The sequence below is a fragment of the Podospora pseudocomata genome, chromosome 7, assembly GCF_035222375.1.
Source record: "Podospora pseudocomata strain CBS 415.72m chromosome 7, whole genome shotgun sequence".
Lineage (NCBI taxonomy): Eukaryota > Fungi > Ascomycota > Sordariomycetes > Sordariales > Podosporaceae > Podospora > Podospora pseudocomata.
The window spans coordinates 7,949-32,919 of NC_085891.1; the positions used below are offsets into that span (position 1 = coordinate 7,949).

Genomic DNA, 24,971 nt, shown 5'->3' on the forward strand with positions numbered 1-24,971 from the left:
CCAAGCGTAATACCCCCGTACAGGAACCACTGGGTGATTCCCGAGGCGTTGGGACACCTCAGCCAATCATTGGGCCAGGGATGGAAAGACCCACAAGCCCCCGTGCAACCAATTAGGAGTTGCTCAGTCTGCTCAGTCTGCTCAGTGCGCCAAGACCACTGAGCACACTGAGCACACTGAGCAAGGTACAAAGATACTTCAGAAACATATGTAGATAGCTTCACATAAATAAGGGGGAGTGCCCGGCGCTCCCCATGTCGAGGAATCTGATTCCTCATGCAAGCAATCAAGTTCATTTGTCTACAATCTACTCTCAGTAGCTCTTTGTTTGAACAACCTGTTGTTGACAGTGAACCCGTGTCTGAGGCGCTTGTCACAACCTTCGATCATCCTGTCATGTTCACCTCTGGCGTACTGCCTTGCAGTCTGTATCCATTCCTGGTGCAGGTTGTAACACTGGACCACAGGAGAGTGGGCCCGTTCAAGGTCAAGAGGAAGATATCGGAGACAGCATTCGAATTGGAGCTACCCAGTACGATGCGTCTACGGTCACACACTTTTCACATCTCACTTCTGGAGCCCGCACCACCGGCAAGTAAGGCCAATACACAGGAAGTGGCGGAGGACGAAGAAGAAGAGTATGATGTGGAAGAGATACTGGATTCACGGTTCAACAGAGGTCAATTGGAATATTTGGTCAGTTGGTGGGGATATCCGGCCACAGACAATTCGTGGGAACCAGAGGCAAATCTTAACTGCCTAGACAAGCAAAAAGAGTTCCACCGGCAGCACCCAGACCGGCCAAAACCCAAGCAAGCAAAAGATAAGCACCCAAGTCCACGGACTGTGTCCATGAACTTGGACACAGAACCTCGACGGGAATCGAACCCATACTTTCGACACAGTGGCCGGCGTGCTACATGTAACAGGCTGAGCCTGGCATGGACCTCGGCAACCCTCGGCCCTGGTGAAGCTATTCCCAGAACGCACAGACCACTACTCCAGAACCTTCTATCACCGCGCACTGGCCAACACCCTCAGCCATACCAGAGGCTCATGTCGACAAACCTTCTATTCCCCTTTTCCTTTTCTTCTTCAAGTTCGGTGTACTCGTAGAGTCGTCACCAGATAGTTGTAATACACTCCTGGAACCGTTACATTACACCGAACTTTCACCTCGCGGAAAACAGTTGGAAGAGCCTCAGCGCAGACCCAACTAGCGGAATTCGGCGCATTGAGTACGTGCGTGAATTCAACAGTAGTGACCTCGGCACGAGGGCCAGGGACAATGACGCAGGAGGACACCATGGCGGCGCAAGCCGAGACCTCCATGCTGATGCAGACGATGCGTCAGTTAGCGGAACAGATTGCTGCTCTTCGACAGGAAGGGCAGCAGGCGAACGAAGCAAACCAAGCGCAAATCCGAACCCTTCAGGATACCATCGCATCTATGCAGGAGAACGATCTACTTCGGGTGTCTCGACCCTCACACCAGCGACGAGCGTAGGCACTGCACCGGTGGTACATTCGCCAACGATACCAGATGCGAACGAATATTCGAAGAGAAAGAAGCCGACACTTCCTGACCCTCCCCGCTTTAACGGACTTAGGAAGAGGTTCCGCACATGGGAATTGGAGATGAGGAGTAAGCTCCGAGTCGATGGTTCGGCGATCGGCTCCCCGACCGATCAGTTCGCATATATATACGCCCGCTTAGAGGAAACACTCAAGCCATGGCCGCCGCTTTCTTTAAAAGAGGTGGCCCAGATGGAACTTCGAACCCTGAGCACTTTCTCGTTTACCTCGCGACCTGTTACGGCGATCCTAACATCGAACAACGAGCTCTCGGCAGGTTGGAATCAATGGCTCAAGGGGAAAAGGAGAGTTTCGCTTCCTTTCTTCCAAAGTTCAAAAAGAGCTAGCAGACAGCGGAGGTGCCGAATGGAGCGACGTCGTGAAGATCAACTACCTCAAACGGACCATTAACAGGGAGATGAGGACCGCCCTGGCGAGCCAGTTGAACTTACCTAAGGATTATCCCGAGTTCGTCAACAACCTACATCACTTGGGCGCTAATCTCGACGAGCTGCGCTTTTATACGCGGAAACCGAAAACCAGGTCACGCTCTTCAACCCCTGATTCTAAAGCACCAGAACCGAAGCACCGACCAGTCACCACCACTGCAACGGTAGACGAGATGGATTGGGAGCCTACGAAGATTAGCCAGGCTGTCCACAGAGCTAACAAGGAGCTGGAGGGAAAGCGCGCAAAATGGGTTAATCAGAGCGAGATCGACCGCCGGAGAAGCGAAGGGCGCTGCTTAAGATGCGGGAGAACAGGGTGCAAAATAAGCAAGTGTCCTCTTTGCCTGCAAGACGTCCGCGCCAGGACAACGAGACCGGGATTAAAAAGACTAGACCGGTATTGCGAGCGGAGGTGGAAGAAGAGAATGAGGGAACGGAGGGGTCGACGTCCGATCGAACTGATGACGAGTCGTTAAAAGACTAGCCCCTGATAGAAGTCGTCGTCAGGGGCACTCGGAGGCTAAGAAAGATTGGAGCATTGCGAAAAAGAAGATGGATGGTAAACCGTTTTACATTAATTTCGGGATCAATAGCATTTATTACACTAAGGCTTTCGTTGATAGTGGATGCCTCTGCTATGCCTCCATCAGTGATGTTCTCGTCAAGCGACTTCGTCTCCCACGCATCCCCATCACTCCTCGAAACCTGGAGCAGGTCAATGTTACGGTGGAAGGAGCAATTACGCATGTGGCTTATGCGGATACGGATATCGACGGCCATAAAAGAAAAAGGGTATTCTTTTACGTTATCCCAGGCCAAGTCGACGAAGTGATATTGGGTCGACCTTGGATGGACCTCGAGGATGTGACGATCTCGCCGTCCAGAGGCGAACTGATAATCGGCACTACGGGCTTAAGAGTTAAGGAAAGAGGACCAAGGGAGGAAAAGAAGTATCCTCTCACACAACAAACAGCCAGTGTTTTTGGGGCGCTAATCAGAAGAGCTCGCCGAACCAAGGCTTGCTCCAATCCGAAAAGCAACGACGCAAATATTCGCAGCTAGCCTGGCAGACATTGAGAAGGCATTGGCGCCCAAGAAAAGAAGTGATCCCCGCCAGAAACTGCCAGAGCACTATCACGACTTCCTTCCGCTCTTCGATCGTACCGAAGCAGACCGCCTACCTCCACACCGGACTGGAATTGACCACGCTATCCCGCTTGAGAAGGATGAAAACGGCAAAGAGAAAGTTCCCCCCTGGGGACCGTTATACGGAATGTCCCGAGAGGAGTTGATTGCTCTGCGGAAAACCCTTACCGAGATGCTCGATAAGAATTTTATACGAGCCAGCAGTTCACCAGCGTCAGCGCCTGTTTTATTCGTGAAGAAACCAGGGGGAGGCCTACGGTTTTGCGTCGATTACCGGGGTCTCAACGCGATTACCCGCAAGGATAGATATCCTCTTCCTCTGATCAGCGAAACGCTGAGGTCGTTGTCCCAAGCTAAATGGTTCACTAAGCTAGACGTCATCGCCGCGTTCCACAAGATTCGGATCAAAGAAGGAGACGAATGGAAGACTGCATTTCGTACTAGGTACGGGCTATTCGAATGGCTGGTTACCCCTTCGGCCTCACAGGAGCACCCGCTACATTCCAGAGGTACATCAACAATACACTACGAGAGTACCTAGACGAATTCTGTTCGGCTTACATCGACGACGTCCTCATTTACTCTAGCGGCTCCCTATCCGATCATAGGAAGAAAGTCCGGAAAGTGTTGGAAAAGGTTGCAAACCGCAGGACTACAAGTCGATATAGACAAGTGCGAATTTGAAGTCAAGAGCGTCAAATATCTTGGATTCATTATCGATGCAGGAAGAGGGATTCGCGTTGACCCAGAAAAGATTAAAGCTGTGGAGCAGTGGCAGCGCCCTCGTTCTGTCAAAGGAGTACGGAGCTTTATTGGTTTTGCAAATTACTATCGAGCATTTGTGCCCAAGTTCTCGGAGATAGCTCTACCGCTGACGGCTTTGACCAAAAAGGGGTGTCTTTCAGTTGGACCCCTCAGTGCGAAGAAGCGTTCAAGACACTTAAGACACTTCTGATCAGCGCGCCAGTATTGGCCCAGTGGGATCCAGAAAGGAGGACGGTAGTGGAGACAGATTCGTCGGGCTATGCCGTGGGTGGCGCCCTCTCGCAGTATGACGAAGATGGGATCCTTCGCCCAGTCGCCTTCTTCTCAAAGAAAAACAATCCCGCTGAGTCCAACTACCCGATACATGACAAAAGAACTGTTAGCAGTGGTTAAGTGCCTGGACCAATGGGACGCGGAGCTCCGGAGCGTAGCTCACTTCGAGATCTGGACTGATCACAAAAACTTGGAATACTTCCAGAAGAAACGACAGCTGAGCGAGCGGCAGGTACGGTGGGCAGAGATATTGGCTCGTTATAACTTCACGCTCAAGTACCGACCTGGAACAGATGCTGTGGTGCCGGACGCTTTGTCAAGGAGAGAACAGGACCTACCGGTATCGAGCCAAGACGACCGACTTACTGGGAGATGCTTCCAGTTACTTAGGCCCGCGAGGAATAAGAGTCTTAAGATCAATCGGGCCGCCTTGGTTAGAAAGGGAGCAACCACCAGAGTAAGCTCTGGCTTCGTTAAGGGCGGAGATCAGGATCAGGAGTTAGACGACCCCGCGGATAAATCGGACCCCCCGGAGAACCCCTTTTCCGAGGAGCCTTTGAAAAGCCTATGGGACCAAGGATTGAAGCCAACAACCGCTACTGGCTGATCAGACGCATGGTTTTGGACGGAGAACGCCAACTGCCCCCAGAGTGGGGGCTACCAATATCTATTGCGGAATGTTCTATCGACGAAGGAAAACGCTTGTGTTGGAGGGACCGAATCTGGCTACCTCACTTTGAACCGCTTCGCACCCGGGTTATTCAAGAAACGCACGACTCCGTGCTGGCTGGTCACCCTGGAAGGGATATGACGAAGACCCTTATCAGCCGAAAGTTTACCTGGCCGGGCCTGAGCCAGGATGTGAGGAGATTCCTGAGGAACTGTGACGTTTGTGGAAGGACAGCTGTATGGCGGGAAAAACGAAGAGGATTATTGAAGCCCCTCCCATTCCCCGATCGGATCTGGTCAGAGCTTTCTATTGACTTTGTTTCCGGATTACCCCCATCGGGCCCTGACAGAACAACCGAGATTATGGTAGTCACAGATAGACTGTCCAAGAATGTGATCTTCGAACCTATGGCATCTACGACAGCAGACGCAATAGCAGATCGTCTCATCCGCTGCTTGATCCGACACCATGGCCTGCCGAGGGCCATCGTCTCAGATAGAGGACCCCAGTTCGTGAGCCATATGTGGGCTAGGATATGCAACCTACTTCGGATCACACGACGACTATCGACAGCGAATCATCCGGAAACAGACGGAGCCACTGAGCGGATGAACCAAGTCCTTGAAGAATACTTACGCTCCTACACAACCTATTGGCAAGACGACTGGGCTGCACTTCTCCCGATGGCCATGCTAGCGATTAATAACCGCAATGCAACCTCGACCGGCATCAGCCCCTTCTTTATGACCCACGGTTACCATGATGTTGATCTCCTGGGCCTAGTCGATGCAAAAGAGCCCCTAAGGACTACAGGGAAGTCACCAATTGCTCAGGGAGAAGCTTTTGTAGCCCGGCTACGGGAAGCAACAGAAGTAGCTCAAGCAACAATGGCCTCAGCTCAAGAACGTCAGGAAGAGTACGCCAATAGAGCTCGTCAGATAGCTGAACAATTCCGTGTTGGGGACAAGGTATGGCTACGATTAAAGCATATCAAGACAGATAGACCCTCGGCGAAACTCGATTGGCTAAACGCTAAGTATACTGTCACTGAGCTGATCGGCTCCCATGCTTGTCGGTTGGATACTCCACCGGGGATTCATAACGTCTTCCACGTTATGCTATTAAAAAGGGCAGCGGAAGACCCTCTACCATCACAACAACAGGACGACACTCAGCCCCCAGCGCTGATCGGAAGCAACGACGATGGAGAAGGAGAAGCGGAGTGGCAAGTCGAGGAGATCTTGGAGGCAAAGAAGGTGAGAGGAAGGACAAGGCTCCTAGTGAAATGGTCTGGCTATGCTAAGCCTACATGGGAGCCCCTAAGTAATTTCGAGGAAACGGAGGCGTTGGATATATTTGAGGAGAAGCATGGAAAGATCTCTCCCCCCTGATCGGGCACCTTGGGAGAGGAGGGGGTATTGTAACAGGCTGAGCCTGGCATGGACCTCGGCAACCCTCGGCCCTGGTGAAGCTATTCCCAGAACGCACAGACCACTACTCCAGAACCTTCTATCACCGCGCACTGGCCAACACCCTCAGCCATACCAGAGGCTCATGTCGACAAACCTTCTATTCCCCTTTTCCTTTTCTTCTTCAAGTTCGGTGTACTCGTAGAGTCGTCACCAGATAGTTGTAATACACTCCTGGAACCGTTACAGTATATATAGACCTCCCCTAAGTCGTGCTCAGTCTGATCAGTACCCTGATCACACTGATCGCCCTGCTCAGTCTGATCAGTGTCCTGATTACACTGATCAGTCTTCCTGTACTATGATTGGCTCTCCTGGGTGTTTCCCCGACTAGTCCCTGCTCCCGTGGTTCCATAACCAATCGTATTCCCGTCCATATACCAGGGTTGTGACATAGGTGTTACAACCTGCACCAGAAATGGATACAGACTGCAAGGCAGTACGCCAGAGGTGAATATGACAGGATAATCGAAGGTTGTGGCAAGCGTCTCAGACATGGGTTCACTGTCAACAACAGGTTGTTCTAACAAAGAGCTACTGAAAGTAGATTGTAGACAAATGAACTTGAATTGCTTGCATGAGGAATCAGATTCCTCGACACGGGGAGCGCCCGGCGCTCACCCCTATTTATGTCAAGCTATCTACATATATTTCTGAAGTATCTTTGTACCTTGCTCAGTGTGCTCAGTGTGCTCAGTGGTCTTGGCGCACTGAGCAGACTGAGCAGACTGAGCAACTCCTGATTGGTTGCACGAGGGCTTGTGGGTCTTTCCATCCCTGGCCCAATGATTGGCTGAGGTGCCCAGCACCTCGGGTACCACCCAGTGGTTCCTGTATAGGGGTATTACGCTTGGGACGTAACAATAGGGCCTAGTACTTAACTAGCACCTAAGTAAACTAGTACTATAGTTACCACCGCAATAGTATGGATATATAAGGGGATGCGTCCATAAGATAAAAGGGGTGCGTGTGGATAAAGTCCCTTCTTTGGTTTCATCCATCAACCTCTACTCCTCTTCAGTCTTCCTCTCATTTATATTGCACCGGCTAATCAACTCAACTCAGACTTCTCAGATCGTCCATCCATTAATCCCAGCAGCAGACCTATTGTCCCGGATATGTTCATCTTGATCATGCCGAAATAAAACATATTTTTCCCACCAATACCAACACCGCATCTCTTCCCGGCATAGTGCTACCATGCTCCGTCGATCATAATGGACCCCATTGCGACCTTGCTTGACTGCCGGCAGTTTGCACAAAAGCCGCTTGTACGTCCAAGTCTTCTGTTGCTTATCCATTCATTCATGCTAGTCCGTCATGCGTCTCCTACTTCTTTCTTTGGGCGCGACGATTGCGTCTCTCGCCTCGGCCTCGTTGCAGATTGTTCCGGGTGGCACATGGACTACACCAAATGGCGAACATCTTCAAGCTCACGGGGCTGGTCTCATTGTTGACAATGGCACATACTACATGATTGGAGAGGACAAGAGCGGGGGACACTCATTCTCCAACGTCAACTGCTACTCGTCCACTGACCTGGTGCAATGGACGCTCGTCGGTGCTCTTCTGACACGTCAAGCATCCGGTGACCTCGGTCCAAATCGTGTTGTTGAAAGACCAAAGGTAGTCTACAATGACCGCACTCGAAAGTATGTGCTCTGGATGCACATGGACAGCAGCAATTACGGTGAAGCCAGAGTCGCCGTTGCCACTGGAGACTCGGTGTGTGGGAGGTACCAATATATCAGGAGTTTCCAACCACTTGGACGAGAAAGCAGAGACATGGGTCTTTTCAAGGATGACGATGGCAAAGGGTACCTGTTAACCGAAGATGTGAGTTCGTACTCCCAGGCCTCTCATGCAGCAGCTTACTCAGACAAACACAGAGGAAACATGGACTTCGAATCGTCGCACTTTCCGATGACTATCTTACTCCCACGACGGACGTATTTTCCTGGCGCCTGGAAGGTGGAAATCGTGTGGAAGCTCCTGCCATGATCAAACTTGGACGAACCTACTTCATGTTTGCTTCAATGATGACGGGATGGGACGCCAACGAGAACCAGTACACCACCTCCACCTCTCTGTCTGGCGGCTGGTCTGCGTGGAGAAAGTTTGCCGATAGCGGATCCAAGACCTACAACTCCCAAACGACATACATTCTCAAGACAAGCGAGTCTAGTGCTATCTACCTCGGCGATCGGTGGATGAAAGACAACTTGATGGCGAGCACGTATATCTGGCTCCCACTGAGTATCAGTGGAACTACCGTTACCATGAAGAACTTTGTTAGCTGGGTCCCCGGCTCACCTGGATTCTCCGCATGGCAAAATCCTCCTGCAGAAACATCATACGAAGGAGAAAAGGCAGTGTATGGCGGAAAAGCAAGGAATGTAGATTGCTCGACCTGTTCTGGCAAAGTGACGGCTGGATACATTGGCGGCCCAGACCGGGGTAGCGTCACATTCAACAACATTCGCAGCGACATCGACGGCTTGACTACAATTCGGATCAAGTTCCTCAACGGAGACAGCAGCCCGCGGTATGCCAACGTTCGGGTTAATGGCGACGGGGGGAGAAAGATTGCCTTCCTACCAGCAAAGGGAGACCCGGCTTCCAGTACCCTTCACGCCAACTTGAGACGCGGTTCGAGTAACACAATTGTCATTGAGGGATTTGGGAATGGCTGGGGACCAGATGTGGATCGGTTGATGGTTCCAGTGCAGTAGATTATCAGACCTCCCTTGTTCTACGAATGCTTATGTAGATTACCTATCCCCAACACAGACGACATCTTGTACCTCACTAAATTTGTCTGATCATGCCATCGGCCTTCCATCTCCGTGGTGGCTGGCCTAGGCCAAGGTTCTGGCCAAAGCGCGGACCTGTTCGTGCAGTTGAGACTCCCTAGGCGAGTTTTTCAAAACCTTCTCCAACAAATGGTTGACCTGCAGGCCTGCAGCCCGCGGAGGATTGCCCTGGGCAGTCTGGATTCTCGAGATTTGGAATTGAAGAAAGAACTTGGGGACTTTGATCGCCAAATTCCCGTTGACGCTTCTGATGCCAGCTTCGGTAGCGATGTAGACGTCCAACTGTCGCTGGAATTGTGCGAGGTTGGCGGAACGAAGTGGTGTCGGAGTCGCGAATCTGCTAAGGGCAAACTGCAACGGGGCTTGAGAAGAGGTGGCAAAGTTGATGGAAGAGAAGGAGACGCCATCAGAGGTTACATCGGGAACGTTGGATAATGTTCGGCGACTATTGTTGCAGGTGATGCGTGGACGGAGCTGGTTGACAAAGTCTGATGTTTCCTTGGGGAGAACGGTGTTGCCGATTATAAAACAAGCACTGCCAGCTTGTCTAGAGCTGAGCTCGGAAGCCGCTGGAATGGGAAGATCGGAGACGATGGGAGCTGTTTGTTATTGTGTTAGCTAAGGGGCTTTTTCAGATGCAATCCATCTTCAACGTACCGGCAGAGACGAGCCCAGCTCCAATAGCAAGAAGACCGAAGAATCTCATTGTTGCGATTCGGTGTTGACGAATGTGAGAAGTTGCAAAGTAAACAAATACAACAAACAAATTGAATAGGACGCAAGCGCCGGGATTTTGAAGAAACAAACAAAAAAATCGAGTCAAAAAGAACAATGCAGCCAGCCACAGTGAGGATCAGATCTACAATCGGGGCAGATCAAGCATCCTAAATACAATCTTAACCCTGTGTCTCGGTGGAGCCATTCAACCCGACGACGAGAACCCAAACTCTGGCTCACGCGCCAATGCCACCGGAGCAGTCTCCAACAAGTCTAGCGCTGTACTCTGAGCCCCAGACAGGGGTCGGTTCAGGGGTTTTGGCGATGACCTCAAACTTTTGCGGGGCCGTTTCATCCCTTCTTCCCCTTTTGCTTCCAGAAATACCACCATAACAACTTCGTAAACGATTCCTGCATGAAGTTCAGATAGTGAAAAGGGGAACCCATTGAAACACAAAGTAGACCCAAAACAGCGCGTTTTTGCCTTGGCGAGGTTGGCCCAGTGTGTTGCCAGTGACGATCACGGGCCCATAGTCAGCAAGCCAAAACCACCCCAACGTGCACACCAGACCGGCGAAGAAAAAGACGTAGACGCTGAATGGTTTTATCCCTCCCGTCTTAGGTGTGCTGCTGCGACACATTAAAAAGAACGAGACGACAGCAATCACACCTCCTCCGATTCCCATCACGGCGATAATGATGATGCCAGGATCAGACCACTGCCATTCGGAATCATCAATGCGCTTGCTACCTGATATTATTCATTAGCGAATGAACCATCAAAAGGACAACAAGGAAAGGGAAGCCTACCCGTCATATGAGCAAGCATTTGACTCGACAACAAGCCAGCAACGCACAGAACGCAAATCCAGCCAGCCAATTGAACCATCAAACCCCTCCTTTCTCTATTAAAATATCGCTGAATTATAACTGCGTCCATGACCAAGCCAAATATTATGTGCATGGCTAAGAGCATCACCAACGCACGCGATTCTCGAACTTCGGACGCGTTGAGAGCGGCGAGAGTGACTGTCACGATTGCCATGCAGCTGGTGACAATGACATCGATGAGGTGTTGACTGAGGTACTTCCACGGCATCAAGGGTATGCGGCCAAAAAGGTGACAGACTAGAGTGTACACCATAATGATGTGGGAAATGGCACCGAGAACGCCATACGGGACGTTGTACTGGTCAAAGAGCTGCTCAATTTGGGGATCAAAGTCTCCCCGAGGTCCATCGTTTCGAATGTCGAGAGGGAATGCCGAGGCGATTGAAAGAAACGATCCAAACACCAGAATCTTTGCGAGGATAGCCTTCCAAGTAAACAAAAACATGATGACGGGTCGCTGATATTCGGGGTGGCATCAGGAGGCGGACTGGAACTGTCTGTGCTCACATACCTTTGGTATCTGAATTTGTTGACAATCAGACATTATTGAACATTTGTCTCCCCTGAATCTTCATTGGAAAGTGCCTTTCCAAATTTAAAGTTCGGTTTCACTTGAGCTCAGCGCGCTTATTTTTCCCTTTTCCATTTGTGCGTTGAGTTGTGGCTTGTATTTATTGAGCTTGGCGTCCTATGCGCTACCTGAGCCAACCACAATTCGACCACACTATTGTTAGAGTTACGTTTACATTGATTCAAAGCTGGTATTCTGGCTTCTTTGTGCATTATGTGGTGGAAGAGATTGAGTTATGAAGCCCAATGCCACAATTGTCCAGATGTATCCCCTATCGGTGATATATTTCCAGTACATAGAAGGATGTGAGCCTTCTTCTTGTTTGGCCATTTTATATATCATTTGAAGCATTGAAATATCTCCGAATGGATCATGTCTTGTTATTATGATAGGCACGCTGAATTGTCTGAGAATCAGGTACTTGCCATCCTAGTTCCAGAGCCTTGCCGGATAACCAGATCTTAACCAGCATTCTCTTTGCCAACAGACCACAAAAGCATGCCGAAGTCGCGATGAAACCCATCTTTAAAACTTCAGCTACCGAGGACGTTGGTGGAATCAGGTATGCCCCCTTGTCATCAAGTGATTTCTCGTGTGCGGAAATGTGCAACGACTACAACTCCAAAAGTAGCTTAACAATAAAATTGAGACTTGACTTCCTATTCGCTGCCTCCAAAAACGATGGATGACGTGAATGACAAATGTGCGTGCACAAGCACGTGCCGTGCCTCTCAACATTGGGATGACGCATTGCGTGCAACCCAAGATCGCAGCGGGGTAAGAATGCTACGTCGATTGTTTATCAACCAGCAACCACAGAAGCTGTTGGTTGGACTGTTCTCCTCTACTTCCCCTCTGATCCGGTTGGCTGGAACGCCGCAATAGGAAGGTCCAAGAAATATTTCATCTTGATCATGGCAGCCCACGCCATGGCATCATTCGTCATCTTGCCCCAGACTGGAAGCTGGCTTGTAGCTGCGTCTTGCAGCATCACAAGAGTCCGGTCCGTCCACTCAGATTAACTCACCAACGGTGACAAGGACCAAGTCTGGGATGGTTGATTTCGACAACATGCAATACATCACATCTCGCGGCAACTGGCATGCAATGCTGCAGCTCTGTTGGGAGGCTTCCGGGCGATATATCATGACTGGCTTCTCCCACCGCCCTGGACTTGGGTCTTGTTCCGCAGTCGCTCTGTCATGATGCTGGTCAAATATCACTTCACGGTCGGGTTCGCTCTCTCGTTCTCGTCGTTGGTATCCGCCTGCCTTCGCGAGTTCAACTCGGAGCATGTTCACACCCATCGCAAACCCATACTGCGAAGACAAGCGGTGTGGCCACCTGTCTTGACTGAGCAAGAGACGATCTTGTCCAACTCTTTTGATGCCAACAGCATCGATGACTGGGCGAAATATTACGGCAATCAAGTCAAGTTGGCTGGTTTGGGGCGTGAGGCCGCCGAGTGGACCAGAGACCGTTGGGCAGAGAACGGCTTCACGTCTGCGTTGAAAGAGTATCATGTATATCTCAGCTACCCAGTACGCCAGTCTCTGGCCATCGCTTACAGCAATGGGACAAGAGCGGAAGTCCACGTCCAAGAGCCCGCCCTGGCAGAGGACCCAGTGACGGGACGGGAGGATGCAATCTCGAACTTCCATGGATACTCAGCCTCCGGTAACGCCACTGCCGAATATGTTTATGTTGGGTAAGTCTGACATCTCCACTTCTGCTTGCTCAGGTGTGCTAAAAGCTGTGGCAGACGGGGAACGCACGCCGACTTTACTCGCCTCGTGGAACTGGGGGTTGAGCTGGAGGGCAAGATCGCATTAATCAGATACGGCTCCATCTTTCGGGGTTTGAAGGTCAAGAATGCGCAGGACCACGGCATGATCGGTGCCATCATTTTCACCGATCCTGGTGATGACGGAAACGTCACCGTTGCCAACGGCTATGAAGCGTACCCCCATGGACCCGCCAGACACCCTGACGCTGTGCAGAAAGGGTCAGTTCTCTTTCTCTCCACCTATCCTGGCGACCCAACCACTCCGGGCTATCCCTCTGTTGAGGGAGCACCACGTGCAGACACATCCTCCGTCACTCCCCAGATTCCCTCTCTGCCCATATCCTATGCTGCTGTCCTCCCACTGTTGCAAGCTCTCGACGGCCATGGTTTGGAGGCAAGCCAAGTCAACCGCACCGCTTGGAAAGGTGCACTGGACGCCGAATACCGCACTGGACCTGCACCTGGTGTGACGCTGTCCCTTGAGAATCTCATGGAGGGCAAAATCACGCCAATCTGGAATGTGATTGGCTACATCAACGGGACGAATCCAGATGAGACTCTGGTAATTGGCAACCACCGGGATACCTGGATGATTGGTGGTACGGGAGACCCTAACTCGGGTTCCGCCATACTCGCAGAGTTGGCCAGAGCATTTGCCAAGCTTACTGCCACGGGGTGGAAGCCGCGCCGAAATATTGTTCTGGCGTCGTGGGATGCGGAAGAGTACGGTCTTGTTGGGTCGACAGAGTGGGTGGAGGAGCACGTCAACTGGCTCACGGAAACTGCGGTGGCATACCTCAACATCGATGTTGCCGTGAGCGGGCCGAGGCCCAGTCTGGATGCGACGCCAGAACTTCACACCATTGGAACAGAAATCATGAAGAAGGTCGTTCACCCCAATGCGGGTGGCTTCAACATTTCCCTCTATGACGCCTGGCAGAGAGAGTCGAGCACGGGATCCGGCCGTCACGTTGGCGTCCTGGGAAGCGGCAGCGACTACACTACCTTTCTGCATAGAGGTGTAAGCGCATTGGATGTTGGCTCAAGCGGCGGTGCTGGAGACCCCATCTGGCATTACCACAGCAACTACGACTCTTACAACTGGATGTCCAAGTTTGGAGACCCGGGATTCAAGGTGCATGCTGCCATGGGTCAGTATCTGAGCTTGCTCGCGCTACACATTGCGGATGATGAAATCTTGCCCTTCGATCTCCCCAACTATACCGAAGAGCTAAGAGGGTATTATGAGGATTTGAGAGACTTGATCGGGGATGAGACCCTCGACACTTCCGAACTGGCCGCCGCGATTGACGTTTTTGAGAAGAGTGCCAAGCAGGTTAAGGAGCTGGAGACTTTGGCCAAGACATGGAAGGATGAAAACTTGATCAAGGTGGTCAATAAGAAGTATCGAGACTTCCAGCGCGGATTTGTATCGCAGGGAGGATTGCCAAATCGCGAGTTTTACCGTCATGTGGTGACAGCCCCTGGGCTAGACACAGGATACGCCGCCATTACCTTCCCTGGCGTGTCCGAGGGAGTGCAGTACGGGAATCTAACCGTCGCCGCTGAGTGGGTGTCCAAAACTGCCCAAGGCATTCTGCGGGCTGCCGCCATTCTCAAGACTTGAAACCATATATGTAGCTGTGCCATAATATGTAGGGTGTGAATAAATCTGACACTGTTTGGCTTGTGCTCTCTGCCCGTCCAATGAGACACTGGCGTTGGTTGCTTGGTGATTCCAAGACTTCCTTGGCAGTCTTGAGAAAACAACCCCTCCAGGCAACACCATCTCGCGTTCAGTTTTTTCTGACACGTCCAGAACACCAAACTCTTGTTTTTGACTCTTGACAGTCTTTCACATCCATCATGGCAAATTCAGCTCCCAAAGTGGCCGAAGCCGAACGATTCGAAACGGACCGGGCGATTTCGCTCAAGGCCAAAGACATTGCCAACCTGATCAAGCACAGCAAGCATTTTATTGTCTTCACCGGTGCGGGCATCTCGACTTCTGCAGGTAATTGCCGCCCCTTTTATTTCGTGTTTCAAGACACATTCTGACATGATCAAATCCCAGGGATTCCCGACTTTCGTGGTCCGGATGGCGTGTGGACTTTGCGAAAGCAGAAACGCGACGCGCCGTCCAAGGCCACTAGCACGCTGCAAGCCATCCCCACTCCGACACACATGGCACTTGTCAAGCTTCAAAACAGGGGATTTCTCAAGTACCTTGTGAGCCAGAACTGTGATGGGCTGCACCGTAAAAGTGGTATCGCGCCTGAGATGATCTCGGAGCTGCATGGGAACAGCAATAGGGAGTACTGTCGTGACTGTGGAAAGGAATACATTCGAGACTTTCGAGCTGTTGCACCTTACACCAAGACAGTCACAGACCACCGCACTGGCCGCAAGTGCAGCATGCCGGGCTGCAATGGTGTTCTTCTTGACACCATCATCAACTTTGGCGAGTGTTTATTTGAGCAACCTTTGAAGCTGGCGAGAGAACATGGCAAGAAGGCCGATTTCTGTCTAGTCCTCGGATCAAGCTTGACGGTGCCTCCCGCTTGCACCATCCCTGAGATCGCAGGCAAGAGCAAAAGGGGGAAGCTGGGAATCTGCAACCTGCAAAGCACACCGCTGGATCATCTTGTGGACGGGGAAAGCATGAGGGTTTTTGCGAGGACCGATGATCTCATGATTGCTGTAATGGGTCATCTAGGTCTAGAAATCCCCCAGTTCGTGCTAAGGAGGCAACTGACAGTGAAGGTGGTAATGGGGGAGAGGGATAGAAACCAAGTCATCCTGCAAGGAGTTGACGTGGACGGAACCCCAAGCACTTTTCTCAAAAGCGTCAGGTTAGAGGGCAGCAGACGACCCGCAGTGACAGAGCCCTTTACGCTGAGTTTCCGCATGGATGGACAGGAAGAGCTTCGATTGAAACTCGAGCTGGAATTCATGGGAAATTACCTGGAGCCTAACGTTGAGATTGTGCACTCAACCCAATGCTCTGAGCGTCTTTACTTGCTAGAGTACAGTCCGTATACAAGGGAGTGGCAGGTTGTGGAAAAAGACTAATGTGAGTTGTCTGAAGTCCCTACCTTCCTTGACTTCACGGAGATTGGCGCTAACGGGCCTTGATTCTCACGACAGAATACAAATATCTGAATCTGAGTTCCATGGCTGACGTTTTATCTACGAAATCAAGACATTTGCCATGTTCACAACATCAGGAGTTGGCATTGTACATCTCATCGGGCTAGCAGCCCGACCATCCGATCAGTGATACTTGGCTATACCACATTCAGGAAAGCACTTGGTTTGTTAGTTTCTCGGCAGTTGACTGGGATACTCAGTTGGGTTTTTAATTGGGGCGCTTCCGGATCGGTCTCTTGGGAGCTATGGCTGCTATCCTGTCAAGCAACCCGGAACAGGCGTCAGCTGCTCACCCCAGGCGGGGCTCTCTCCGATGCCGGCCTCAGTCACGGAGAGAATATCGATGACTAGGGGCTTTAGATGCAACAAGAGACCACTACAAGTATCATTTGACATGGCTGTGACGACAAACCGCAGGTGTTGATATTGGAATTCCTCGATCCCTTAGCTGCCCGGTCATCGCATCGCCTTCACCTCTCAACACATCAACACCTGCCCGTGCAGACAAGCCCAACCATGCACGACCATCACAAAGCATCCATCGCCAAGATAACCGCCTACTTCGAGGCGGACCCTACAGTGATGGGGTTGATCCTCACGGGTTCAATAGCCCACGGTTTCGACCGTGCTGACTCTGACGTCGACGTCTTAATTGTCGTTTCAGATGATGATTTTGCCCGGCGTCTGGAGACAGGGAACCTCACCATGGTCAGTCCCGATTTGTGTACATACGAGGGCGGCTTCGTGGACGCCAAATACACATGCTTGTCCCTGATCAACCAAACCGCCGAAAAAGGAAGCGAGCCTGCGCGATGGGCATATGACGGCGCCCAGGTCCTCTTCAGTCGCTTCGATCCTCCCAATATTCTACAGAACGCTATCAAGAACATTGCATCGTACCAGACAGAGGGGAAAGAGAATCGCATAATGAGATTCAGGGTCCAGCTGCAGATTTGGAGATGGTACTGTTCTGAAGGCAGGAAGAAGAACAACCCGTACTTGTTGAACCTAGCGGCCTCGAAGCTAGTGTTGTTTGGTGGTCGGCTCATCTTAGCACACAATGAGATGCTTTACCCGTTTCACAAGTGGTTTCTCAGGTTGTTGGGAGATGCGCCAGAGAAACCCGAGGGCTTTATGGATCTGGTGGATAGGGTGATCAGGGACCCGACAGAAGCAAACACTGAGCATTTCTTTGAGGTGGTTGCGAACTGGAAGGAATGGGCTACTAGTCCTAACAGGCCAGGAGCGCTTTACATGGTTGACAGTGAGCTGAATTGGCTATATCTGCAGACGCCTGTGGATGACCTTTAGTGATGCTAGATATTATGTCATTGTCGCTTTTCTTTTGGGTTAAAGAGTGTATCGCGATGCTCAAGTGCAACGGGAAATATCAACAAAAGAATAGTGGTTGTTGCAGCTCGGAAAAACTTGCAAACACCAAGTTGGCGGGCTTAAGGGTTTTAGGTTACAAGTACCTACTAGTCGGGAATATAGTAAGATGCCTAGAAACCGGGTAGTACTTGATCTGGTGAAGAGAATATGAAATGAGTTACTATAACGTTGCATTGTGCTCCATACTTTTAGCACATACTGAGAATATTAGTATAGGTATCACTACACTACAGTACCTTCTTATACCTCACCGAGGTACTTTGCAGTGAGAGCATAGCGATGCCAGCACAAAAGAGAGTTCATGATCGTCCTCAACTGTGCACAAAGAGCTATAGTCTTCTTTTAGCCGCAAAGCGCTGTTGCTGTCTCGTTCTTATTGTTCAGTCTGAACAAGGCCTTGTTTTTCTCATAGTTGTGCCTTCTGATGTTGTCAATCCCATTTTTATGGCTTGCCAAAGGATACCTACCAATCTCGAATGCCTATATAAGTAGATAAATAGAGCTTCTCAATCTCTCAGCACTGCACATCGTCCACAATTATCTCTGCCCACTTTTCACGGACAATTTCTACCAGATTACGCATTTATTCTCCAAACACAATTTTGGGAATGGCTTCTACTTTCTTGGCTGAGAGGCTTCAGGGTAGCCAACCGTCTAATCCGGGGGAGCTGACAGTTCGTGAGAACCAACACGCTTTGTGGATCATCCGGCGTGAAGGGAAGGCTCTTACACCCCAACCAACTAGGAAGACGGCAGTCAGCGCACAGCAAGTCAACACACTGCTCGAGCGCTACCGCACTGACAATCTTATATGATCTTTGCGAGGATTTCAGAGTGGCACTGATTGCAAGAGGTCAGTTTTCCTTCATCTGCAAAATTCGCCCTGACAAATGTTGGACAGACAGTCACTTGCCTGGTGTTACCATTCCCGCCACTGTTATTATGCGTGCAAGTCTGCCAGGGGTTCCGTACTATGGTATTGAAATTAAAGTAGCAGCCATGCTCTTTGCAAGCCGCCAAGGTATTCCAGTACCACAGGTTTACTTCTTTGACTCGTCTGTGAAGAACGGTTATGGCATTGAATTCACGATTCAGGAGTTTGTCCAGGGTGAGAGGCTTGACACTAACCAAGCCCTTATCTCAGAAGCCGTAGAGTGCTGGCATCGACTGTGGAACAGCAGTAACTTCACTCAATCTGGAAGTCTTTACTGGCATTGGAATAGCCAGCCTTTCTTCGTAGGCCCTATGGTAGACCAAGAGTTCTTTGCTCCCCGTGTGGAGAAGGTGAGCCACGAACTTCCACAATTCGGCCCTTCCTCGGACTCGCCAAGCTACGTTGAGGTTCTCTTCAATACTAGAAGGCAAAGGGATTGGACTAAATGTCACCAAGGCTCTCAGATCATGTCTTCACTTTCAGGTTGCCCAGTTGATGCCAACAGATTTCTAGCGAGGTTTGCTGAGATCGAGGCCATGGCTGGTTCTGTATCTGCTCTGATCTTCAAGTCAAGAATGATTCATTGGGATATGCATGAGCGTAATGTCCTGGTTAAATCTGACGGTGAAAAGATTGCTGCGGTGATCAACTGGGATGCTGTGGTTATAGAGCCTGCCGGTTTATGCCGCTCTATTGGTCACGCCTGTGTCCTTGACCACATGTCGTCTTGGGAGTAGGCCAGGTGTCAATGGAATCTCCCAGCTGAATGGTGGGACGAAACGGCCAAGATTGTGCGAGCAGATCTTTTCTATGACATTCGTCGATTTTATGCAAAGACGGACTAACCTCGTGGGATGCCATGACCGTTGCCAGTAATAAGAAAGTTGTAGCAATTTTGAATAAACAAACAGTCTAGAAACCATATTTATGCACATCCTATTTTACTCAGACTGATGCCTCTCCCTCTATTGATGAAATGTGTCCCCGATCAGGTGCGTAGCTTTCGTAAACCTACCTAGGTAGCTTGCTTGAACATTTTATCTTCTGGCCGTTTTTATCAAACTACCCAGGTAAACTCAAAATATACCTGTAAGGCCCAGCGCCACCGTTCCTGAGCGTAATATCTGCTATAAGGTGCGGTAATTTTTCACGGCTAAGGCACAAGGCATCCGCTCCCGTTTCGAAAAATAAAGGTAAGTGCTAGTGGAAGCTACCATTCGTTGTTCTCGGCAACATCTGAAGACAACTTTCGCCCCGTTGTGTCGTTTCTTTCCCTTTGGGCAGAGACATGCCTTGTTTTAAATATCAGGTCCGTTTCCACGCTTGTTATCTTACCGTCTCCCCTCAGCAGTGGGAATATTCACTTTGGCCTCCATGTCCCGATGGTGTCTTGCAACATGTCCTTCAAACATACCGCCATCCGTGACAACAAAATTCCAGAAATAGATAGACGTTCTGTTATGTGAGATTACCTACTTGTTGATACGAAGGATATCTATCTACGTGTTAATTTGGGATCGGAGAAATTTACTTCAAGTACGCGTGAGCCTGGACACAGCTGGGTCCAGTATCCTCGCACCTTGATGGCCAGGAAGGCAAACGGTGCTCATGGCTTACAATTTTAACCCGAAAATTAGGCCAAGACCGGTATGTTGAACATCGGATATCCTCAGTTCACCTAGCAAATGCCAAATGCGATACCCCCGTGGCAGCTACTGAAACGTCGCCTTCCTGCCACCCACCGACGAACACTCGAAGCCACCTACACACGAAGAGTTGACGCCAAGATAGCCCATCCGCCTCGGCACACATGCCACATGGCCTCAATGCCATTCCCACGTTGTCCCCCGGGTAAAATGCTACCGTTACAAGCCGACATTTAGGCAGTTGCCGGTAATGTCAGTCTACCATGTCATGCCAGCAATTGTTGGCCTTTCTTGCCTGTCTTGTTGCCAATCTCCTCTACTTGATTATAGGCGGTTAATTGTCCATCCAGCTTATCGTTGTCTAGGCCACGTTGCCAGAATCAGTACCAAGTCGAACATAATGCGTCGATAGACGTTTCCATATTCTGACAAGTACCTCCAGTCGCGAGATTCTCATCGTCTCGGTCACGTCGCGACTCTTTGTAGCAGAAAACAATCATTGACGACAACCAGCTTGCTACGTTTCTAGAACCTCACTCTGAGCTCGCCTGCGTCTTCCTCAACACGCTGTTCTGTTGTCTTTTCACAACATGGCGTGGGGTCATGTCACTCTCGCGAGGGTGTTGCTCCTCGGCCTAGCAACCCACTTTGCCAGCGCGGCAGACTCCAAGAAAGACGGCCTTGCATCCGAAGAGATTCAGCACAGGACTGTGTACACCGGCAACGCAACCGAACCGGTTCTGTCTTCGCCACCAACTGACAAGTGGTGGAAGTCCAACATCTGCCAAGGGTCTTACTGCGTTTACACGAACCTGCGAATTGCGAACCGGCGCGGACTTGTCCTAGTAACAAAGCCAGATGAATACAACAAGGTCGAACGAATCGAAGCGTATCTCGAAAGGGCGGACAACAAGTGGGAAGACGGCTCTCTTCTTGCCGAGACAGAGATTCTGGAAAAAGGCCTGGGCTTGACGGCAAAGCAGTCCATCAGGCGTGGAAAGCCACTCAGCTCCTGGTCTCCCGTGCTCCTTGTGCACAAAGATCTTTTTGAAGATGTTGTCAAGAAAAAGGAACGAACGCGCTTGCTGGAAGCAGCGATCAACTACCTGCCCGATGACACCCGAGCCGCCTTCAACAGGCAACGCAACCGCCCTGGGCACAACTCCGGCGAGAGTCCTCGTTCGATCGAGGAGATTTTGTACGCTCACCCCTTCGAAGTGGACCTCGGAGCTGGCTACCGTCAAGAGCATAGCTCCAAGCACTACATCAACTATCCTGAGGTCGCCCTTTTCCAACACGATTGCCGACCAAATGTCGCCTTCTACATTGATCAGCACCTGCAACACCGCACGACTGTGGCCCGCAAGGTGGCGGAGGGGGAGGAGCTCTCGATTTCTTACATTGACCCCTTCTTGCCTCGCAAGGAGAGATCAGACTGGGTCAAGCGGTTTCGGGGCAGCAGCAAGCCGTGCCCTTGCGCCGCCTGCACCGGCAACAACAAGCCGTCGCAGCTCAAAAAGTCGGATAAGAACCTTGCCGAGATCAACTCGATAAAGGCAGAACTCAAGAACCACGACAGCAAAAAGGTGACGGTTTCTCTGATTGATCGCTACGTGAAGTTGATGCAGGAGGAGAAGCTGCAGGCCAAGTACGCCGAGGCCTGGGAACTGGCGGCTTTGAATTACAATTATTTGGGGGAAGACAAGAAGGCAAAGAAGTACGCCGACCTGGCAGTGCAGGCCGGGATTGTCGAAGGAGGAAAAGATAGCAATGATGTGGTGGCCATGAGGGTGTTTGCAAGCGACGTGAAGGGCCATTACAGTTACCGATACACACTGAAGAGGAGAGGGATCAAGGAGCCTGGGAATTAATGTTGGAGATCTGATATTATTTCTTCATCAATGTGGAAAGTGAGCTAGATTTGGAAATACATGGTAAAATGCTGTTTATCTCTTACAAGACATTGAACCGTTCATATCTGCACACCTTTTCCGAAGCTGAAGGTCGACTGTAGTAATGAAGGCAATACTGTAGTAATATGACCAAGTTTGTGAGACAAGGCTGGACCTTGTGATCTTCTAGCTGCCACAACGGGATGTCTACCTGTTCTCATGACACAGTCAAGCACACCACTCTCATAGGGACGTCCTCCTGAAAGGCAGGGTCGAGACCGTCATACTCAGCGAGTTTACCCTGTGGTCTATGACAAACAATTCGTTTGCTATGTTCGACATAGATATGTCTAGGGGGAATAGAAAGTGCCACAGCCTGAGGCGGTTTCTGCTGCGCCAGTCAATGATGACATACACAGGAGTCCTCCTGGTGAGAGGCTTGGCAAGATAGCATTTGCGATTGCCCTTGCTCTTTTCACTAACAGTGGGCCTTGCCGTTACATGGTAAAGGAGGACGGAATTAGTGATGACTGTTGGGTTGCTGTGCCGCTTGGTCGCGTCGACTGTGCGAGGCAACCCAAAGCTGGCCAACCTCTTGCGGCCGATGAGGGAGTCTTGCCCTATCAAGTTAAGAATGCTGAAGCTCAGAGACCTCCTCTGGAAGCCCGCACCGCCTTCGCCCTCCTCATAGTCGAGACGCCGCGTCATTCTGGTTGCACATAGGACACCGGATGGTCGTGTATGGCGTGTAAGGAACAGCCAACTGTTCAGTGTTCATTCTCCAGGCCAGGTTCTCGATTGAGCCTGGGACAGGCACTTTGGCACCCGACTTTACGGAGACGAGCATAGCTTTCGTTCGGCTGCACGTTGTCTTTACATCCCGGTTCCCGAACAATGACCTGAGAGCTTGCCGCAGCGGCTCGCAGTCCAGAGTTGTGGGGTTTGGTGTCTGAATGGGCGGCTCTCGCGTCTCAAGAGAGAGTGCTTCGCCTCGCACCCACCATAAGCGCTACGTCACACCAAGCACCCACTGAGCCTTATAGAGGAAATGCTGCTGCATTTGTGGCTGTCCGCAGCAGCAACCCCCTGCAAGGCACCCGTCAAATGCACAACACTCAACCGCCATCGTGCATGTGCACCCCGGGGACACACACAGGGCTGCCTCTGTGCCGCCGCTGGTTATAAGATGCGGCTACAAGCCAAACTTAAACAGGCTCTCACAAGACATCACAACATCTATCACGCCTAAGGACCAATCTAGCTTAACATTTGCTTTTCGACCAGGCTTTTGCAACCCAGACGGTTTGTCAACAGTCACTCCCAGAATCGAAGCCCGAATCGCCTCTCATGAGCCCTTCCGACACTTCCTACAACTACTACTCCGACACCAGCACTGGGGCCTATTCCGAATCCGATCCTCGCAACTGCCTCATCTCTGGCTGCCGTCGCAAGCATGCCTTTGCCCGTGTGGGTGGACGCAAGATCTACTCCGAGTTTTGCAACGTCCACACCTGCGAGCGAACCTTTCCCCTTTCCAAGGGTCTCCACTGCCCTAACCCCAAAAGGGAGCATGAGCGTTTCTGCTCTGTCGATTTGAGCTGCGGCCACCCTGACTGTTCGCAGACGGGCTCCTATTCATCGTCAGCAGAATGGACGCAGTACTTTTGCCCCCGTCACCGCTGCACCATGCGGGGGTGTCTTGCTGGATCGACCAATAAGAGGCAGCAGCAGAGATGCGACCTTCACATCTTGACCTGCAACGTGCCGCGGTGCGAGAGACCATGCTATGAGAACCGAGACGGGACCCTCGACATTGTGTGCGCAGCCCACTACGGCAGCTTCAACTGCGCCTGGGCCGGGTGCGCGCGGAGGAAACCTGGATACGACACCAAGTACTGTCTAGAACACAAGTGCGCGTTTGGGGAATGCTCGCACGGCAGGGAAAGAGACGCAAAGTGGTGCAAGGAGCACAAATGTGCCATCTCGTCCTGTGATCGAGGGGTCAGGGAGAACGGAGGGGTCATGTGCAAGGATCACGAGTGCAACAGCTCCCGATGCAGACTCCCAAGGATGACCGGGGTTGACTTTTGCACCGATCATGGATGCAAGGGGAAGAACTGCCGCTTTAAAGCGCGGTTTCCGGGAGGCTATTGCGAGGAGAGGCATGCTTGCATCGTGGGCATGTGCTCAAACCCCAGGTCAACCGTCATGAGCTCGACGCTGGGCATCTTCACAGACCGCTGTGTAGAGCATGATCGGCTGAACCGGGTGGGGAGGAGGCTGTCGACAAATGACATGCCCGAGAGAGAGCGGTGGGAGGGGCGCAGACATCGGTATTCCGACGACATCGAGTCGATGAGACGGAGGGAATTGGAAAGGTTACAGAAAGAGCAGAGAGAGCGCGAGGAGAGAGAGGCCCATGGACCAATGTATGCATACTCGGGCTGGGATCGGCGATGAATAACTTGAAGGGGAATCGGCAACGAATGGTTATTTTTTTAGTGTCCGAATGCATTAGAATGGGGCATGAAAGGATGATACCCGGAAATAGTTGATACCTTGGGAGTGGGATCTGAATATACAGTCTTGTTGCTTTGTAACTGTTGATGCCTTTGCTTTTTGGTCTGTGATGCTGCAGCTTCCAGGTTGTCGGGTATCGATCCCGCCCTTTTTGCTCATCCGACGTCATCTCCCCCACAAACCACCTAATCGATAAGGGAGACAGGGGTTTCCTTTCGGGTTGGGCGCCCTTTGCGTCCACGGGTGTCAGCTGCGCTTCGGAAGGGTCCAGGTCCCTGCTTGCGTTGTCGGCGCAGCAACATGCATTATCAG

At 51.1% G+C, this 24,971-nt stretch overlaps 9 protein-coding genes across 9 annotated transcripts; 7 read left to right on the top strand and 2 right to left on the bottom strand.

Moving 5' to 3' along the window:
* Positions 1–7,359: 7,359 nt before the first annotated feature.
* Positions 7,360–9,139, top strand: QC762_001460 (uncharacterized protein). Its single transcript, XM_062882996.1, has 2 exons — positions 7,360–8,183; positions 8,237–9,139. The coding sequence occupies exons 1-2, from the start codon at positions 7,668–7,670 to the stop codon at positions 9,077–9,079; spliced, it is 1,359 nt and encodes a 452-aa protein (XP_062738745.1). The 5' UTR covers positions 7,360–7,667; the 3' UTR covers positions 9,080–9,139.
* QC762_001450 (uncharacterized protein) lies at positions 9,073–9,866 on the bottom strand (the record flags this gene model as incomplete). Its single annotated transcript, XM_062882995.1, has 2 exons — positions 9,073–9,759; positions 9,818–9,866. The coding sequence occupies 2 exons, from the start codon at positions 9,864–9,866 to the stop codon at positions 9,206–9,208; spliced, it is 603 nt and encodes a 200-aa protein (XP_062738746.1). The 3' UTR covers positions 9,073–9,205.
* Positions 9,867–10,299: 433 nt separating this feature from the next.
* On the bottom strand, positions 10,300–11,950 carry QC762_001445 (uncharacterized protein; the record flags this gene model as incomplete). Its single annotated transcript, XM_062882991.1, has 2 exons — positions 10,688–11,950; positions 10,300–10,628 (listed from the first exon to the last, which is right to left on the bottom strand). The coding sequence occupies exons 1-2, from the start codon at positions 11,211–11,213 to the stop codon at positions 10,300–10,302; spliced, it is 855 nt and encodes a 284-aa protein (XP_062738747.1). The 5' UTR covers positions 11,214–11,950.
* A 183-nt stretch (positions 11,951–12,133) lies between these two features.
* On the top strand, positions 12,134–14,752 carry QC762_001440 (uncharacterized protein; the record flags this gene model as incomplete). The annotated part of the gene is made up of 2 exons (XM_062882988.1): positions 12,134–13,047; positions 13,102–14,752. Exons 1-2 carry the CDS (start codon positions 12,542–12,544, stop codon positions 14,750–14,752), a joined length of 2,157 nt encoding a protein of 718 aa, XP_062738748.1. The 5' UTR covers positions 12,134–12,541.
* A 239-nt stretch (positions 14,753–14,991) lies between these two features.
* QC762_001430 (uncharacterized protein) lies at positions 14,992–16,197 on the top strand (the record flags this gene model as incomplete). The annotated part of the gene is made up of 2 exons (XM_062882986.1): positions 14,992–15,139; positions 15,200–16,197. The coding sequence occupies 2 exons, from the start codon at positions 14,992–14,994 to the stop codon at positions 16,195–16,197; spliced, it is 1,146 nt and encodes a 381-aa protein (XP_062738749.1).
* Positions 16,198–16,791: 594 nt separating this feature from the next.
* Positions 16,792–17,586, top strand: QC762_001425 (uncharacterized protein; the record flags this gene model as incomplete). The annotated part of the gene is made up of 1 exon (XM_062882984.1): positions 16,792–17,586. One exon carries the CDS (start codon positions 16,792–16,794, stop codon positions 17,584–17,586), a length of 795 nt encoding a protein of 264 aa, XP_062738750.1.
* Positions 17,587–18,666: 1,080 nt separating this feature from the next.
* QC762_001423 (uncharacterized protein) lies at positions 18,667–19,338 on the top strand (the record flags this gene model as incomplete). Its single annotated transcript, XM_062882983.1, has 1 exon — positions 18,667–19,338. One exon carries the CDS (start codon positions 18,667–18,669, stop codon positions 19,336–19,338), a length of 672 nt encoding a protein of 223 aa, XP_062738751.1.
* A 1,499-nt stretch (positions 19,339–20,837) lies between these two features.
* SET5_1 (SET domain-containing protein 5) lies at positions 20,838–22,118 on the top strand (the record flags this gene model as incomplete). The annotated part of the gene is made up of 1 exon (XM_062882980.1): positions 20,838–22,118. The coding sequence occupies one exon, from the start codon at positions 20,838–20,840 to the stop codon at positions 22,116–22,118; it is 1,281 nt and encodes a 426-aa protein (XP_062738752.1).
* A 1,368-nt stretch (positions 22,119–23,486) lies between these two features.
* On the top strand, positions 23,487–24,599 carry QC762_001410 (uncharacterized protein; the record flags this gene model as incomplete). The annotated part of the gene is made up of 1 exon (XM_062882979.1): positions 23,487–24,599. The coding sequence occupies one exon, from the start codon at positions 23,487–23,489 to the stop codon at positions 24,597–24,599; it is 1,113 nt and encodes a 370-aa protein (XP_062738753.1).
* Positions 24,600–24,971: the final 372 nt, after the last annotated feature.

Coding starts and splice junctions, on each gene's coding strand:
- QC762_001460 (XM_062882996.1), top strand. CDS start 7,668: ATGCGTCTCCTACTTCTTTCTTTGGGCGCGACGATTGCGTCTCTCGCC. Junction 8,184..8,236: donor GGTACCTGTTAACCGAAGAT/GTGAGTTCGTAC, acceptor AGACAAACACAG/AGGAAACATGGACTTCGAAT.